The 18,129-nt window shown below is 38.3% G+C and overlaps 1 protein-coding gene across 1 annotated transcript in view; it reads right to left on the bottom strand.

The window, feature by feature from the left end:
* NDFIP2 (Nedd4 family interacting protein 2) overlaps window positions 1-18,129 on the bottom strand; it is a 70,547-nt gene that overhangs the window by 18,883 nt on the left and 33,535 nt on the right. Inside the window, exons 2-4 of the mRNA NM_001205720.1 lie at window positions 15,169-15,334; window positions 10,967-11,100; window positions 2,875-2,968 (exon numbers count right to left, since the gene is read on the bottom strand). Coding sequence (NP_001192649.1) covers window positions 2,875-2,968; window positions 10,967-11,100; window positions 15,169-15,334 — 394 coding nt within the window. The remainder of the gene's footprint in view (window positions 1-2,874; window positions 2,969-10,966; window positions 11,101-15,168; window positions 15,335-18,129) is intronic.

The following is an 18,129-nucleotide window of genomic DNA, read 5'->3' as shown; positions in this document are numbered from 1 at the left end:
GGACATATAACTGACTTCTATTTCATTCCCTTTGAGAGAAAATCTGTTAAAAGTAGGCTCAGAGCGGTGACACTTCAAAGGATTACGAGAAGCAAAGCATCATCAGGGAATATACACATTTCTTTCTTTACATTTTCTGAACATGAGCAAGCAGTTATCTTACCAAATTTACGTGTAAACTTTAAGGTTACATGTAGTAAGAGACTGAATTGTGGATGGTGAAAACAGAGAAAGTAAAATTAAACCAACAAAAGGTTTAAATTGAAGTATTCTTCATGAAAATCACTAGTTTTATTTGCACAACTTATATAATCTGAAATGTTTAAATTATAAACCATGTTAAAGAAAATCTATTTCCAGACCTTAGAAATAGACAGCAGAACAGAATCTAAGCAATAGCTTGTTGCTGTTTAGACGCTAAGTCATGCTCAACTAGCTGCTGCTGTTAAGTTGCTTCAGTCGTGTCCGACTCTGTGCGACCCCATAGACGGCAGCCTACCAGGTTCCTCTGACCCTGGGATTCTCCAGGCAAGAATACCGGAGTGGGCTGTCATTTCCTTCTCCAGTGCATGAAAGTGAAAAGTTAAAGTAAAGTTGCTCAGTCACGTCCAACTCTTTGTGACCCCAGGACCTGTAGCCTACCAGGCACCTCTGTCCGTGGGATATTCCAGGCAAGAGTACTGGAGTGGGTTGCCATTGCCTAGCTACTGTATAGTTTAGTGTGTGGAAAATGTAGCATGTTGCAATTTGTAGACAGCCACTAGATGGCAGTGACTACAAATAAATCTGAAGCACTGGCCTATAGCCTTTACCCAAAGAATGTATCAGGAAATGAAGGTGACAATTTATATAATCTTACTCTTAAAATATCAGTGCAGTATTTGTCTACAAAGATTCCTATTCTAATAGGAAGCATAAAGATATAAATTGTATAAATTTAATTTAGTAAAATTGTAATAATAGGCAGATAATTCACATTAACACATTAAATGTAAACATTTACATTCATATCGATTAATATACCACCACTGACCAAAAACAGAGCCAACCAAGTGCCTATGTTACTGTGCATTTACAACACTGGTGTATCAGGAAAATGCTTTCAGATCTAAAAACACAGATTGAGAAGAAGATAGCACAGTTAAGTGAAATACAGAAATGCAGAGATGATAACTAAGCTCAAGTCAAATAATTAGATGGTGTCAAATAACATGTTTTTATTTGTAAGAAACAGGTATTTGTACTACAAGTAATTACAATAAATTTAAATTCTTCCTTTACCAATTAAGATTTCTTAAAAGACAACCATGAAAGGAATTAATGTTTACGCTACTCTTTTTTGTAAATAAAATATGTGGGAAGGCTGTTATTAATATAAAGAATTACCAGGTGAACTAAGAAAAAAATTAAGGTTTACTAGAGTAATAGTACAAAGAAGAATTATTTTGTAGCCAAAGTGTGATTTTCCTTTTCATCATACTAAACATGTGTGCATTAATCACTCAGTCGTGTTCGACTGTTGGCAACCCCAAGGATTGTAGTCCACCAGGTTCCTCTGTCCATGAAATTCTCCAGGTAAGAACACTAGAGTGGGGTAGCTGTTCCCTTCCAGGGGATCCTCCCAACCCAGGGATCAAACCCAGGTCGATCCTCCCAACCCAGGGATCAAACCCAGGTCTCCTGCATTGCAGGCAGATTCTTTACCCTTTGAGCCACCAGGCAAGTCCCGTACTTAACATATCTAATGACAAATTGTAACTAAAACCACAGGATATAAATATTGCATATACATTATCTGATTGCCAACGTGAATATAATTTAGTAAATCTGAAGAGGAAAATATAACTGCCTGCACATCCACCCACATACTTCTGATACTTCCATTCTTCAGAAGATGAAATGAAAGAAAGAAAAGAAGCAAGAAACCATTTCAAAATGGAGGAAAAGGTAACTGAATTTTTAGACTCAGAAGTAACTCAACTCGGGAAGTATGTATTTTCCATACTGCCTATTATTAAAGTTGAATGTGGTACTTTAGGTAAAACATTCCTCAGTTTTATTATTAAAATTAACTACACAGTTGAAATACATTAAGTCAGCATGCTATCAAAGAAGGTATGAAAGCTTGATCACTTAACTAGTTGAGGGCAGAAATTAACCCTATCATAATCTGATAAATTTACTTATCCTATTAAATCTGATAAATCTAAGAATTATTTTAGTAATTTAAACAGTTTGAGTGTCACATTATTATTTACTGAGTGTACTATGTGCCAATTCCTGAGTTAGGAATTGGAATAATGAAGACTATAACGAAGTCTTCTTAAAGCATAATCTACTATATAAAGTCCAATGCTAAATTAAGAATGTTGCAAAATGTTAAAATAACTATTACTCAGGTTTCTGGTCTTCTAGTGATTCGCCATTCTCCACAAATAGGACAAACTCATATTTCTATGTCTCAAATCACACTGTCCCATTTGCCCAGACTACCTCCTGTTTTAAGACACTCAAGTGGATGTTCTCTGTTCCAAAAACAGAATTTACCATTTCATTATACATATTCCTATGGCCCCAAATGGACATGTAGAATTTCACATACAAAAACATATCTAGCTTTCAATATGCTTATATGCATCTCTATATAGTAAGCATCCAGCATAATAACTGCAATATAAAGTTACCTGCTAGGTGCTGAACAAATTCAAGGACTTGCATCATAACATATGATCAGTTAGTTCAATATCAAGAGCAATTTACATTTTAAACAATGTAACACACACTGACAATACTTGTCTTCCTTCACTGCCCACATTAAATACACAGACAACTAACACCTGCAAGAAAAAGGTCTGGAAATGAAATATTACTTACTGAAAAATGCCAGCATGAAAATCCCATCATTACCCACTCTGAGCTGGTCTGGGTCATTGAAGTCATCTCTTGGTGGACACTCTTCCTCTTGAATCTGTAAAAAAATTCACCATTAGATTAGTTCACTAAACTAATTACAACTTTATTACCTTAAGTGAAAAGATAAAAATTTAAATAAAGTCTAATGTCCTCAATGTAATGTATAAGCAAAATGAAATGATACAATGTCTGGCACATAATAAGTACTCAAAAAATGTCAGTAGTTATTAGTTTCCATGGGCACCCTTGAAAAGAGTAACTTTGAAAGAGAATACAAAAAAGGTAAAAACTGAGTAACACTGTATTAATGAAAATATCATCACAAAAGAAAGATGTGACACTGCTACCTTAGTGTCAAAGTGAGAAAGGATTTTTCATAATCAACAGTGAACTCTGATACAAACTCCATGGTTGGCAATCTGGCAATATTTATCAAAAATTAAAATGTATACATCCTTTGACACAGTAACTCCAGCTCTTGAAAATCACTTGTAAGAAATGATGTATTAAAGACAATTCACTGCAGCAATGTTAATAAAGGCAAAAAATCAGACAAAATATAAATGCCCATCAGTAGTGGGCTACTGTCAGGAGACAATTATCTGTGAGTCTTTGATGTTTCTACATCTTCCAGGTAGAGGCACTGGCTGTGTATTTCAAGGATGTTTATATAGTATACAGCTTTGAGTCAGACAAACAGTATCTCCCTCCAGAGCAGGGCTCCCTGGTAGCTCAGTTGGTAAATAATCTGCATGCAATGCAGGAGACCCCAGTTCCATTCCAGAGTCTGGAAGATCCCCTGGAGAAGGGATCGGCTACCCACTCCAGTACTCTTGGGCTTCCCTGGTGGCTCAGCTGGTAAAGAATCCACCTGCAATGCAGGAGACCTGGGTTCGATCCCTGGGTTGGGAAGATCCCCTGGAGAAGGCAAAGGCTACCCACTCCAGTATTCTGGCCTGGAGAATTCCTGGACTATACAGTTCATGGGGTCACGAACAGTCAGACATGACTGAGTGACTTTCACCAGAGCAGAGAGGCAGTTGTGCTTATTGACCATTAGAAAATATTGGGTTCCCCTAAACTCAGGGTTCCACACTGCAACTAGAGGCATTGCTGGCCTTGTTTGAGCTGCCCTGTGGGACCTGAAGCTCGGGAAACTGGTGAGCAAATGATAATACTCTGACTACTACTGCTGCTGTGAATAATAAAGTTTCTGTCTGATGTCTTCTGTGAGCATCCACCAAACTGTGACAAGCTAATTAGACAGCTTGCAAGTAGGGTAAAATCTCAGACCAGTGATAATTCTGAGACCAATGAAACAAATTATTATACATCGAAAGGAGAGGTAAGGTACGGTGGCTATACAGATATCTCATAGAGCAGTGTTTCAGGCAGAGGGACAAGCCAGTGCCAAGGTCCTAAGATAGAATCAGACCTGGCATGTTACAGAAATAGCAAGGAAGCTGACATGGTTGAAACCAATGAAAGCAAACAGGAAGAAATGTCAGAGAGTCCACGAAAGGACCCAGAGTTTTACTGAGTGAACTAGGAGGTCTTACAGAATTTTTAACAAATAAGTGACATGACCTGATCTACAAATATATTATCTCCATGTTACATACACGTAATCTCTCCTGGGTGTTTTGTTTCAACTTTGTGTTGGTACAGACAGAGCTCAGAGAAGCTAAGTACCCTGCCCAAGATCACATAATTAGCTAGGTCAAGGCAGGACTTGAACCCAGGATACCAACGTTCTTTCCATCCAAGCATGGCTGTCTCACTATATATATTGCTTTCCTGAAGGAAAAAGATTTTCAAAACCATACTGCTCATTATTTAGGCAAAAAGATCCCTTAAACTCTGCAATCCTATATCCAAGGCAACCTTCTGATGGTCAGTGTAATCACTAGCAATGATTAAATACATATTAATAAATTTTGTATCATTTTAAGCTAATTCAAGAAAATAAACACTAAAGCATAGTAGGAGCTCCAAAAACACACTATCAATATAATGGCAAGCATAAAATATTTCATATTCTTCTGAAACACCAGTCCAGTCCAAGAGATTTTACCATAGGGACATCATTTTTACAAAGGTAGGCGACATATACACAAAGATATCCTTTACAACATTAACACTGGAAAACACACTCTTGAAAAGATTCTAACTGTTCACTAAAGAGGAATGGGCCCTATATTAGAGTATATTGATTCCATGGACTCTCACTCAACCATTAACATAACAGAAAATACATAAAATGCTTTAAAAAATGAAAGATGGAAGCTACACAATAATTTCAATTACATTAAACACTGACTTAGAAGACTTTTTAAGAAAAAATTTAAAACAAACAGCTGTCTTAGGACAACAATAGTATTTTTTATAATTTCCCACACTGGCTATTTTAAAGAAAGCATTCATTAACTTAATTAACTGTTATTTCTTAAACACCAAGGATGTGCTAGGTAATAGCTAGGTATTAGAAACAGTCTTGGGGTTGTGCATAATTTATCAAGTGCTAGCTTTTTGTGTCAAAATTGTACTCACATAGAATTTTAAACAAGGTACAAAAAAATGAATCCTATTCACTATATTCTTATAAGATGAGACTAAGTGGCAAGCCATGTTTAAAAGTTTTATAAAGTGAATTATGTGAAATTCAAATATTTTTCATCACTTCAGTTCAGTTCAGTCACTCAGTCATGTCCAACTCTTTGCAACTCCATGAACCACAGCATGCCAGGCCTCCCTGTCCATCACCAACTCCCAGAGTCCACCCAAACCCATGTCCATTGAGTCGGTAATGCCATCCAACCATCTCATCCTTTGTCGTCCCCTTCTCCTCCTGCCCTCAATTTTTCCCAGCATCAGGGTCTTTTCCAATGAGTCAGCTCTTTGCATCAGGTGGCCAAAGTACTGGAATTTCAGCTTCAACATCAGTCCTACCAATGAACACCCAGGACTGATTTCCTTTAGGATGGACTGGTTGGATCTCCTTGCAGTCCAAGGCACTCTCAAGAGTCTTCTCCAACACTACAGTTCAAAAGCATCAATTCTTCAGCGCTCAGATGTCTTCACAGTCCAACCTTCACATCCATACATGGCCAGTGGAAAACCATAGCCTTGACTAGACGGACCTTTGTTGACAAAGTAATGTCTCTGCTTTTTTAATATGCTGTCTAGGTTGGTCATAACTTTCCTTCCAAAGAGTAAGCATCTTTTAATTTCATGGCTGCCATCACCATCTGCAGTGATTCTGGAGCCCAGAAAAATAAAGTCAGCCGCTGTTTCCACTGTTTCCCCATCTATTTGCCATGAAGTGATGGGACCAGATGCCATGATCTTAGTTTTCTGAATGCTGAGCTTTAAGCCAATTTTTTCACTCTCCCCTTTCACTTTCATGAAGAGGCTGTTTAGTTCTTTCTATTTTTCATAGAAATATTAAAAATGGATAATGCATTTCAGTAAATCTACTGAGTCATCACATAATCATACCTGCAACCCTACACAATAAAAATAAGAAACAGCAGAAAATTGTTTCCAAGTGTCCTGACTACCTACATTCCCCCAATGAAACTGGGTTTAAGAAATAAACTTTCAGTTAATCCAGTTGAGATTTATTTACAACTGAAGTACTCAAGTGCTAATCAGATCAGTTTTTTATCCGAATCAGGTATAGAAACTCATACTCGATGATAAGCTGCAGACAGAGGGTGCTGGAGCAGGGGGACAGAAACAGACAAATTTGAAAGATTTTTTACAAGGGTCAAAGTTAGTTTCTTTGTACAACTCTGTTTCTACTTTCCATAAAATTTTCCACAATCTTCATAAGCTAGAGTTAAAATGGTCTCAGAAACAAGTAAAAACAGAAAACTTTTCTTTATGGGCATATTCCAATTCAGGCAGAGAATCAAATTACTTTCTAAAACAAGACACTGGAAATGACGACAGTGAGGGGTTCTAACAGTAACACTTCAGTTTTCTCTCCAAAAGGTAAAATTACTTCTATCTCAAGACACAGAGAACAAGACTTAATGACTCCTACTTTCTCTTTAGTTTTGATCCAATAGAGTGGAAGTTAGGGCAACAGAGGACGTAAGGTCCTTAACATCCTTTACTGGAGTTGGTACCCATCCCTTTCTCTAGGGGATCTTCCCAACCCAGAGATCGAACCTGGGTCTCCTGCACTGCAGGCAGATTCTTTACCATCTGAGCCACCAGGAAAGCCCTAAAGACCTTTACCATTTCCAAAGTTCCCAGGGAGACATTCTCTGAGAAAAGGAGCCACTGTCCCACGTCACCAAGAGAGTGTGTGCATGTATATACAAACGCGTACATAAACACACATGCACTAATAAAAACTCCACACCTTACAGATCTGTCCTCCTGCTCTATAATTCTCTCCTCCCAACATCAAAAATCCTTACTGACTGAGTATTTTTATGCCATGGTCTTAATAGAAACTTACTTAACTCTCAGACGGAAAATGCATCAATAATAAATTTGCGGTTTACTATCTTTACTTATGTGCCCAAAACTACTGATGATGATGTTTAACTCTGTGTGTGCTGGAGGACGGGAGTGGGAGGAGGTGTGGAGACAGTTGTGACTGATGAAAGAAACCCGACCGCTCACCCATCAGACAATCTACTTGTTGGGCGCTGGCCTGTTGGTGGCAGGGTGAGAATGCTGCACATACAAACATGTTCCTCCCCGCCTTGGCCCCTCACCTCATTCCAGCTTTCCTCCATGACATAATATTTTGTGTTCTTTTCCTGAACAGAATGGGGATGAATCCAAGATTTGAAATGACACCTCTAAAGTCTAAGGCAAGAAAAAAAGGTAACAAACTCTAGTCCTGCTTGCAGCCATGGTAAAATGTAATTCCCCACTTTTTACATGACTGAAGAACAATAGCATACATACATCTCATTCCCTTTTATCGAGATAGCCACTCCTTTACCAGAACAGGAAATAACATATGCATCTATCACTGACTCAATTACTAAGACAGGGAAGATGGGGGAGAAAGGGTGCTGGAATCTTTGAGCATCATTCCCAAATTCTGGGGTGGCATGTGTTCAAAGGACAGGAAAAAAAAAAAAAAAAGTGAGTTGACAAACATAAGTTTGTAGGCCTGGTAAATTCTTTCTTTGTGTTTTAACCTCAGTTCAGTTCAGTTCAGGTCAATCGCTCAGTTGTGTCCAATTCTTTTCGATCCCATGGACTGCAGCACACCAGGCTTCCCTGGTCCATCACCAACTCCCAGAGCTTACTCAAACTCATGTCCATTGAGTCGGTGATGCCATCCAACCATCTCATCCTCTATCGTCCCCTTCTCCTCTTGCCTTCAATTTTTCCCAGCATCAGGGTCTTTTCAAATCAGTAAGTTCTTCACATCAGGTGGCCAAAGTACTGGAGTTTCAGCTTCAGCATCAGTCCTTCCAATGAATATTCAGGACTGATTTCCTTTAGGATTGACTGGATGGGTCTCCTTGCTGTCCAAGGGACTCTCAAGCGTCTTCTCTAGCACCACAGTTCGAAAGAATCAATTCTTTGGCGCTCAGCTTTCTTTATGGTCCAACTCTCAACATCCGTAAGTGACTACTGGAAAAACCACAGCTTTGACTAGACAGACTTTTGCTGGCAAAGTGGTATCTCTGTTCTTTAATATGCTGTCTAGGTTTATCATAGGTTTTCTTCCAAGGAGCAAGTGTCTTTTAATTTCACGGCTGCAGTCACCATCTGCAGTGATTTTGGAGCCAAAAAAAAAATAAAGTCTCTCACTATTTCCATTGTTTCCCCATCTATTTGCCATGAAGTGATGGGACCGGATGCCATGATCTTCGTTTTCTGAATGTCGAGTTTTAAGCCAACTTTTTCACTCTTTTCTTTCACTTTCATCAAGAGTCTCTTTACCTTTTCTTCATCTTCTGCCATAAGGGTGGTGTCATCTGCATATCTGAGGTTATTGATATTTCTCCCAGCAATCTTGATTCCAGCTTGTGCTTCTTCCAGCCCAGCGTTTCTCATGATGTACTCTGCACGTAAGTTAAATAAGCAGGGTGACAACATACAGACTTAATGTACTCCTTTTCTGATTTGGAACCAGTTTGTTTTTCCATGTCCAGTTCTAACTGTTGCTTCTTGACCTGCATACACATGTCTTGGGGGCAAGTAAGATGTGGTATTCCCATCTCTTGAAGAATTTTCCATAGTCTGTTGTGATCCACACAGTCAAAGGCTTTGGCACTGTCAATAAAGCAGAAGTAGATGTTTTTCTGGAACTCTCTTGTTATTTCGATGATCCAACGGATGTTGGCAATTTCATCTCTGGTTCCTCTGCCTTTTCTAAATCCAGTTTGAACATCTGCAAGTTCACAGTTCATGTATTCTTGAAGCCTGGCTTGGAGAATTTTGAGCATAACTTTGCTAGCATGTGAGATGAGTGCAACTGTGCAATAGTTTGAACATTCTTTGGCATTGCCTTTCTTTGGGATTGGAATGAAAACTGACCTTTTCCAGTCCTGTGGCCACTTCTGAGTTCTTCAAATTTGCTGGCATACTGAGCGCAGTGCTTTCACAGCATCATCTTTTAGGATTTGAAATAGCTCAACTGGAATTCCATCACCTACACTAGCTTTGTTCCTAGTGATGCTTCCTAAGGCCCACTTGACTTCACATTTCAGGATGTCTGGCTCTGGCTCTAGGTGAGTTATCACACCATTGTGGTTATCTGGGTCAAGAAGATCTTTTTTGTATAGTTCTTCTGTGTATTCTTGCCACCTCTTCTTAATATCTCTGCTTCTGTTAGGTTCACACCATTTCTTTCCTTTATTGTGCCCATCTCTGCATGAAATGTCCCCTTGGTATCTCTAATTTTCTTGAAGAGATCTCTGGTCTTTCCCTTTCTATTGTTTTCCTCTATTTCTTTGCATTGACCACGGAGGAAGGCTTTCTTATCTCTCCTTGCTATTCTTTGGAACTCTGCATTCAAATGGGTATATCTTTCTTTTTCTCCTTTGTCTTTAGCTTCTCTTCTTTTCTCAGCTATTTGTAACGCCTCCTTAGACAACCATTTGTAAGGCCTCCTCAGACACTAAAAAGAGATACTTCCTGTCAAAGGGCAAAGGAAAAGCCCCAGCAAGATAGTAGGAGGGGCAAAATCATGTTTAGAATCAAACCCATGCCTGCCAGAGACGCTCGGAGGGCTCAAACAAAACCTTGTCCTCACCAGAAGACCCCACAGAGACTGAGCCAGACCTGCTTTTGAGTGTTTGAGTGTCTCCTGCGGAGGTACGGGGCCAGCAGTGGCCTGCTGCAGGGGCAGGAGCTCTGGATGTAGCAGACCTGGGTATGGCAAAACCCTTTTGGAGGAGGTTGCCATTAACCCCACCACAGAGCTGCCAGAACTTACACAGGACTGGGGAAACAGACTCTTAGAAGGCACAAACAAAACCTTATGCACACCAGGACCCAGGAGAAAGGAGCAGTAAGCCCACAAGAGACCAACCCAGACTTGCCTGTGAGTGTTTTAACCTACTGTGAGTTCACTCATAGAGTCACTGGACTGGCTGTGCTAATTTATAAAAATGAATAGAAAATAATGATTTATAATTATAATTACGGACCACAGAATCTAAACTACATAGGAAAGGAAGTAAAGACACTAAAGACACTTCATTAACAGTGAAGAGGTCAACAGGGTGGGGGTAATTTGCATGAGGAAGTCAGAGGGATGGCAGGGGGAAGGGTGGGAGGGATGAGTCTTAGTGCAGGAGATGCCTGAAATCAAGTTTAGAAAATGATACATTAGTGGTAAAAAGAACACCTAGATGACCACAGTCTGAGACAGGGTGCAGGAAAAGACCAAAAGAAACAGAAATGAGGTGGGTCAAGGAATGCAGAAGGTATTATTTCACTCAGAGAGTGCCAAAACACGATGACACAAATGAGCAGCAGTACAGAAAATACTAAAAAAAAAAAAAAAAAGGACACAGAGAACTATCTTGGATATTATTCTCAAAAGGTAATGATAACACTGTCTTACTCTTTGAGATGTTTCTGCTGCTGCAGCTGCCAAGGCAGCAGCTTTGGCTTTCTCAGCTTCATCGTACGTGGGAAGAGAGGTAGCAACACTGTAAGGAGGCGGCACAGGATAAAACTCACTGTAAACTTCTGTATCTGAAGGAAAGGGTTTTAAAAAAAGATAACCATTAAAACAAACTAATGACATTTTTATAACCATAATACAATTTAACAAGTTACAGAATGCCAGAGGATGATCACTGCTATTTGTAGTCCTACATTATAAGCTGTATAACATATAAATTATTACTACATCATATTCTTGGAGTCCTGGATTTATTGAGAAAGGACTGATAAATATCATCCAGAGACTGATACACAAAACAAGAGCATCAAGAAGGAGACTCTGAAAATGTGTGCAACACAAAAGAGGTAAGAAACTCACCGTATGTGAACATGCTCTGTGTGCCTACTTGCTGTGCTCAGAGAATTTATCTGCCCATCATCTCACAGTCAAAAAAAGTAAAAACAGCACGAATGATAGTTAAAAAAAAAAAAAACAAAACACATATACACTGAAATAGCACTAGCCACCTCCTATACCACTTCTAAATACATTAACCTCAGCAACTCTGAGGTTCAGAAAAGTTAGGTGATTTGCCCAGGATCACACAATCAAGAAGTGGCAGAACCCAGAAATTTCTGGACTCCAAAAACTTTGTTCTGCTAATACATGACGTTAATTTTTCTACATGGGTCAATTTTAGCAACTCCTAAGCAAACTCAGTATTTCTCTTTGCTAAAAGATTAATGCTTTTTAACTCTTTTTTCACTCTTATCCCTTCTCCCATTTTCCCTGCATCTACCTAGCTCCTTAGGTTTTCTTTTTTTGGAAGAGTTTGTCCTTCCCCAATTTTTAAGCTATTTTTGAAATATGATCTCCAGAAGTATACTACAACAAACTATTTTTTTTAAGCTGCAACATTTATTGCCAACTTTCGTGTAAGTAAAATCATACACATAGGTTAATCAGTCGACTAGGATGTGCTAGAATTCCTGACATAAATAACAGGCAGATTCTAAAAGTAGTACATACCACAGTGTTTAACACTACTTCTGTGATTTCCTCCATTATAATGATAGCATTTTCACATTTTCTATATTGTTTATAATTTTACCTATCTTTATCAGACTTTCTTGCATTTTCAACATGAAAACACACTACACTCCAGCAAAATTTTTCCTATTGTGTTTTAATGTCTATAGGTTTTAAAAATAAGTATTTTTAATGCTATCAATAAGAGCTAAGGGTCTGAAGTTAGGCAATTTTTAACTTAATAACAGGAAGTGGTGAGTAGCAGCATAATACTGAATATTATCCAACAAAAGGCACAAGAGTCACAAATTCTTAGAAGAGACTTATTACTAGGATATAAAAACACTGCACACAGTCAAGTAAACAGATTTCTTTAGTTCTGAAGACTAAAGTGGAAGTAAAACTTCAGAAAAAACAATGATTATCAAGTTTAAGGCAATAACATTAAAATTATAAACTTTTAAAACTGAAACAATGGTGGCTTCCCTGGTGGTCTAGTGGTTAAGAATCCACCTTGCACTGCAGAGGACACAAGTTCAATCCCTGGTCCAGAAAGATCCGACATGCCTCGGGCCAACTAAGCCTGTGTACCACAACTACTGAAGCCCAAGCACCCTAGAGCTTGCTCTGCAACAAGAGACGACACGACAATGAGAAGCCCACACACTGCACTGAAGAGTAGCCCCTGCTCACTGCAACTAGAGAAAACCCCCATGCAGCAATGAAGATTCAGCACAGTCAAAAATAAGATAAATAAATATTTATTTAAAAACCTGGAACACTGGCATATATTATCCAAGGTAACGAGATCCTTTACCTTAAAACTAGATATGTAGCATTGTAAAGCAATTATTCTCTAATTAAAAAAAATATATATATGTAAGTTTTTAAAAAGTTTTAATATCCACGATAGAAAAAATACCTCTGACAATAACAGGTAAAAGTTGGGAAGAAGCGTCTTTAATTTTCACTTGTCAATTTTACTTCCTATTCTTCTCTTCTTTAAGGCAGAGGTTGGTTCTCAACCACAGAATGTTAAGTCTGGGGAGTTCCAACCGTAGCCCTCCTTCTTGGAAGTTGTGTAACCTCAAGCACATCACTTAAGTCCTATGAAGTTCTACGTTCTCATCGATGAAGCTGACCCATCAATGCTATTACTTGCTATTATGGGATAAAATAGAACAGTATTCTAGAGGACTCCATAAAAAGTGAAGCATTATATACAAATGTCACCTTTTATAACTGATGTTGCTCAGATCTATAAAAACAGTCATAAAGTGACCTACTGAATAACATAATCTCCACAGAAAACAGGCACTGTCCATACCTAAAATATAACATTGACCAAAAAGCTAAAGAAAAATAGTATAATAGCTTTCATTAAGCAGAGACCCAAAATTCTAGAATTATTCGTTTTTACTCTCAATTAGTCAGGGATGGCCTTTTAGCACAGGTGAAAAAATTTTAAAGACCAGGAATCACAAAACAGATGGTGAGAATAACTGAACATCTAAGTAGCAGGCTTCACTTGTTTCACAGTTGAAATTCACCTAACCTTTAAAAATATCATGCTACTTTATCAAAACTACTATACATCATAGAAAAATGAGAAGCTTCTCAATTCATTTTATGTTGCTTTCATAAAATTTTGCTTTCAACTTTGCTTTCCAAAAGTCTGCTTTTTCCATACCAAAAAGACAGTACATCAAGTTACAGATCACATGCAAAAAGCTGCAAAAACACTAAAATATTAATGAGTTCAAATCCAGGAAACACTGGAACATGATGACAAAAAGTCCAAGCATATAGGGATGGATTAGCTTCAAGAAGAAATATGTTAATAAAATATTTCATGACAACAAAAACTGAAGGAGAAAACCACATGATTTTATAATAAGATACCAAAAGGCTGACTCCCCAGTTTCTGGCCTGCTGGAGCCATTTACTGAAATAGGGAAGACTGTCAAAGAAGCAGGCCTGGTGGCCAAGAGGCTGAGGCTGTATATAGCTGTGGTGGTTTAAACCACAGTCTCCTCTTTGAAACACTTCCCATGAAGAGGCGGAGACTAATTCTTCAATAATCCTGAAGACAGACTAAACTGACTGACTCACTTCTAACAACCTGCACTGTGACTTTTGAGGCAACGTAACCCGTTCCATCTGGCTTTCTCTCAGAATGCTTGTTCTTAGAAGCCAGCCTGCATTTAGAGAGGAGCCCAGACCACAAGACGAGGCCACCAATAGCTGTTCTGGCCAACAGCCTCAGCTGAGGCCCCAGCTGAAGCCTGCCTCAACCAGTAAATGTGTGAATAAGGAAGCCTGCAATTGCCTCCATCGGACAACAATCATAGGAGACTCTAGCAAAGAACTTCATCATGGAGCCAAGTTCACCCTCCAAATTCTGAGAATTGATAATAATGATTGTTATTTTACTCCATCAGGTTTGAGGTAGTCTGTTAAACAAATAGTAGCTACAACAGAGGGGCATTTAGCAAAGGGACTTTCACTCATCTTCCATCACAGAATGATTAACTTAGCATTACTGGGAAAATATAAACTGTGGCCAGAGAAACAGATGAGGGTATTCTTGAGAATGACCTGAAAGGATGAGATAAACAGTAGCAAGTGGGAATCACTGCCTTGTATTCAAGAAATATTACCATGTGCAGGGGGGAAACATTATGTATACCCTTCACCTCCATTGACATATGCTAACCACATTCCCACTCACATTCATCATGAATAATGCCTGGTTTTATGACTATACAAGTAAACACACACAGGTATGGGTATGTTAATACATGCATGTCCGTAGGCATTATATGTGTGCATGAGTCTACAGGTATGTATATTTCTTCCAAAAGTTATATAGGTTAGTCCACTGGAAATGGATTCTAGCAAGCATAAGAAAGCTTGACAAGCTACATTTTTAAATTAATTTTTAAAACAGTGAGACACATAAGGCACAGAGTAAATTATTTTATAAACTACCTTTAGGAAAATCTGCTTTAAAAAATCATAAAACTAGAGAAGCCCATTAACAGACTTGATAATTATACAAAACCATACTGGTAAAAAATGAGTTCTTAAAAACATTACTAGTAGTTCCATACTAAGAGCAACAATACCTGAAGTTGTAGGTACTTCCACGGTAATACTACTGTAAGGGGGAGGAGAAGACTCAGTCTCATGTCCAGATGCTGAAGGAGCAGCCTGCACGGTGTGTGGTGTTGGGTTTGAAGTAGATGGCTGCTCTACAGCAGATGATTCTGAATTATCCTCTTCATTGTGAAGCTGAGAGAACAAAGGAAAACGAAAACATTAATGTGAAGCACACTTTTTTTTTATTTTTAAAGATTATTTCAGGCAAAGAATCGTTTTTCTTTTCTTTTTTAGCTAAAAACAAGCTAAAGTAGCATTTACAAAGATGAATAAAATTTCTGAGAGACACAGTCATTAAGTTTAGAATTTTTATAATTTATAATACAAATAAAGGTCAAATTTTTAGGAATTTATAGGAAAAAAGGTAATGATAACAAACAGATTCAAGTTCGCTCAATCTGTATTAATCACTGTATACAGCAAAGAAAAGTAAAACTCCTAATACAACCACAACACCATATCTATTATACTAGTATCTTATGTAAAATGAATTAATGAAATATAATAACAATTTATAAACATTCTAAAAATGTGGAATACTCTGAGGCTTTCCTAAGTACCAAAAGAATTACTTATAAAGCAAAATAAGTCACTGTGCATATAAAACTTTGAAAAACGTTCTTCATTACAACCAATTTACACTAGATAATATACTGAGATCTTTATGGTTTAACTCATTTAATCCTCACAACAAACAAGAGACTGTTAGACTATTGTCCCCATTTGACAGGCTAAAAGAAAAAAGGAAAAAAAAAAACACCAAACCAACCAAACCAAAACCACTCTGGACATGAAGACTTAGAGTAATCTGCCAAACATCACAATAGGTAGGAAGGCTAAACCATGAATCAAATCCAAGCAATGTGGCTGCACATCTCCTACTTTATAGTAAAAAAAAAAAAAAAAAAAAAAGCTTGTCAAGAGAATAAATCTGCATGCTGTGATACAATGCATTTTTAATTTCAGAACACGAAAATTATTACTCCACTTTCTATAAGCTTCACTAAACTTACTTTCTCTGTACCTTAGTGACTCCACATGTAAATTCTAAATGAAACCACAATCCTCACAGACTGTAAAGTAGTATTTGAAAATCAACTAGCATAATGCCAAACACACAAAAGGCATTTAGCAAATACTAGTTCTACTCTTCTTCTCGTTTATTTAATATATTTTATTTTATAAACTCAAAAACAGAAATTATGCAGTGCTTCAGTCTAATAAGTAGTCACTGAAGAATTTTTTAAAATATGTGAAGTAAAACAGGAGGTCAATTTACTTCATTGCTGTTTGGATATGTCTTGCGGTAAGAGATTAAACTAGCAAAACACATTTTTAAGTTCATAAATATATTATAATTTTTAACAAATCAACCTAAAATCATCTCAAGAAGACAACCTTTTTCATAACACTGTGGAAAAATGTTGCCTGTCATTCAGCAAACAATGAAGGTTGTCCACCATCAAACTACCAACCAACACCGCCAACCACATTCACTGTACCCTGAGAGGAACTCAGGATGGTGAAAGAGAGGATACAGACCCTAGGTAGTTAAGAAGCACATGTGAAGAATAATTTCAATAAGCCCAGACTTTAACATCCTCTGCACAAAGGGCTTCCCAGGTGGCAGAGTGCTGAAGAATCCACCTGCCAATGCAGGAGACACAGGAGGAACTGGTTCGATCCCTGGGTCAGGAAGATCCCCTGGAGGAAGAAATAGCAACCCACTCCAGTATTCTTGCCTGGAAAAGCTCATAGACAGAAGAGCCTGGCAGACTACAGTCCATGCAATCACAAAGAATCAGCCATAAATGAGCAACTGAGCACATGTGCACACACAGAAAAGAACAAAAATCATTCGTTTCAGACGTCTGTTTTTCGTGATTAACAGTATTCTTCTCATGTTCTACTACTCCCCTGGCCTTCCCCCAGAAAAAAACTCCTACAAATCCTGGCTTCTCCCTAACCTCTTCAGAACAGTTCCTCAGACCTACCTGAGAGGTTGTCTCCTGGGCTACAGTCCTCAGTAAGGTCCCCAAATAAAACATAACTTGCAATTTTTAGGTTATGTGTTTTTCTTCAGTCAACAGCATCAAAATTTATGTAACAAAATTCACTCACAGAAAGTGAATTCAAATAAGCACAAAGTCAACTCTGTATGAGCTTTTTCATTTATTTACTTGCAGGGCTTTTCAGAGTAGGCACTAAATGAGCAACCTCTTGACCAGCAACACTCTGCTCTAGAGTCATAAAGCATATTCTATGTTTCCCATTACAAGGCACTCAGGAGAGCTCCTGATGCATTTATTCACCTTTGACCACATTTTTAAGAGCAAAAATGTCAGATGAACAAGTCAAGTCAAACAAAGTACAGATATATACTTAGAAATAGCCTATATTTAGTAATTTAGCCTATATGAGTATATTTAGTATATGTAGAAATTAGTGTTACTAAACAAATAACTGGAGAAGGCATTGGCAACCCACTCCAGTACTTTCGCCTGGAAAATCTCATGGACGGAGGAGCCTGGAAGGCTGCAGTCCATGGGGTCGCTAAGAGTCAGACATGACTGAGCAACTTCACTTTCACTTTTCACTTTCATGCATTGGAGAAGGAAATGGCAAGCCACTCCAGTGTTCTTGCCTGGAGAATCCCAGGGACGGGGGAGCCTGGTGGGCTGCTGGTCTACGGGGTCGCACAGAGTCGGATACGACTGAAGCAACTTAGCAGCAGCAGCAGACTGGATCTCCTTAGAAGACACAGGAATGCCTGCTCACCCCCAAAAAAGCAATTTCCATCTGATAACTCCTCAGGAGGTAGGTACACTGCTTTCTCGGTCCTGAAAGGAGTCACAGTGATCCCACTACTTACCCTGTTGGACCATGTAAAGTGTCAATATGTTGTTTAGTCACTAAGTCATGCCCGA

This window comes from Bos taurus, chromosome 12 (assembly GCF_002263795.3).
Source record: "Bos taurus isolate L1 Dominette 01449 registration number 42190680 breed Hereford chromosome 12, ARS-UCD2.0, whole genome shotgun sequence".
NCBI classification, from domain to species: domain Eukaryota; kingdom Metazoa; phylum Chordata; class Mammalia; order Artiodactyla; family Bovidae; genus Bos; species Bos taurus.
Note: the sequence above shows the minus strand (reverse complement) of the source record. Positions and strands in the feature narration are given on the sequence as shown.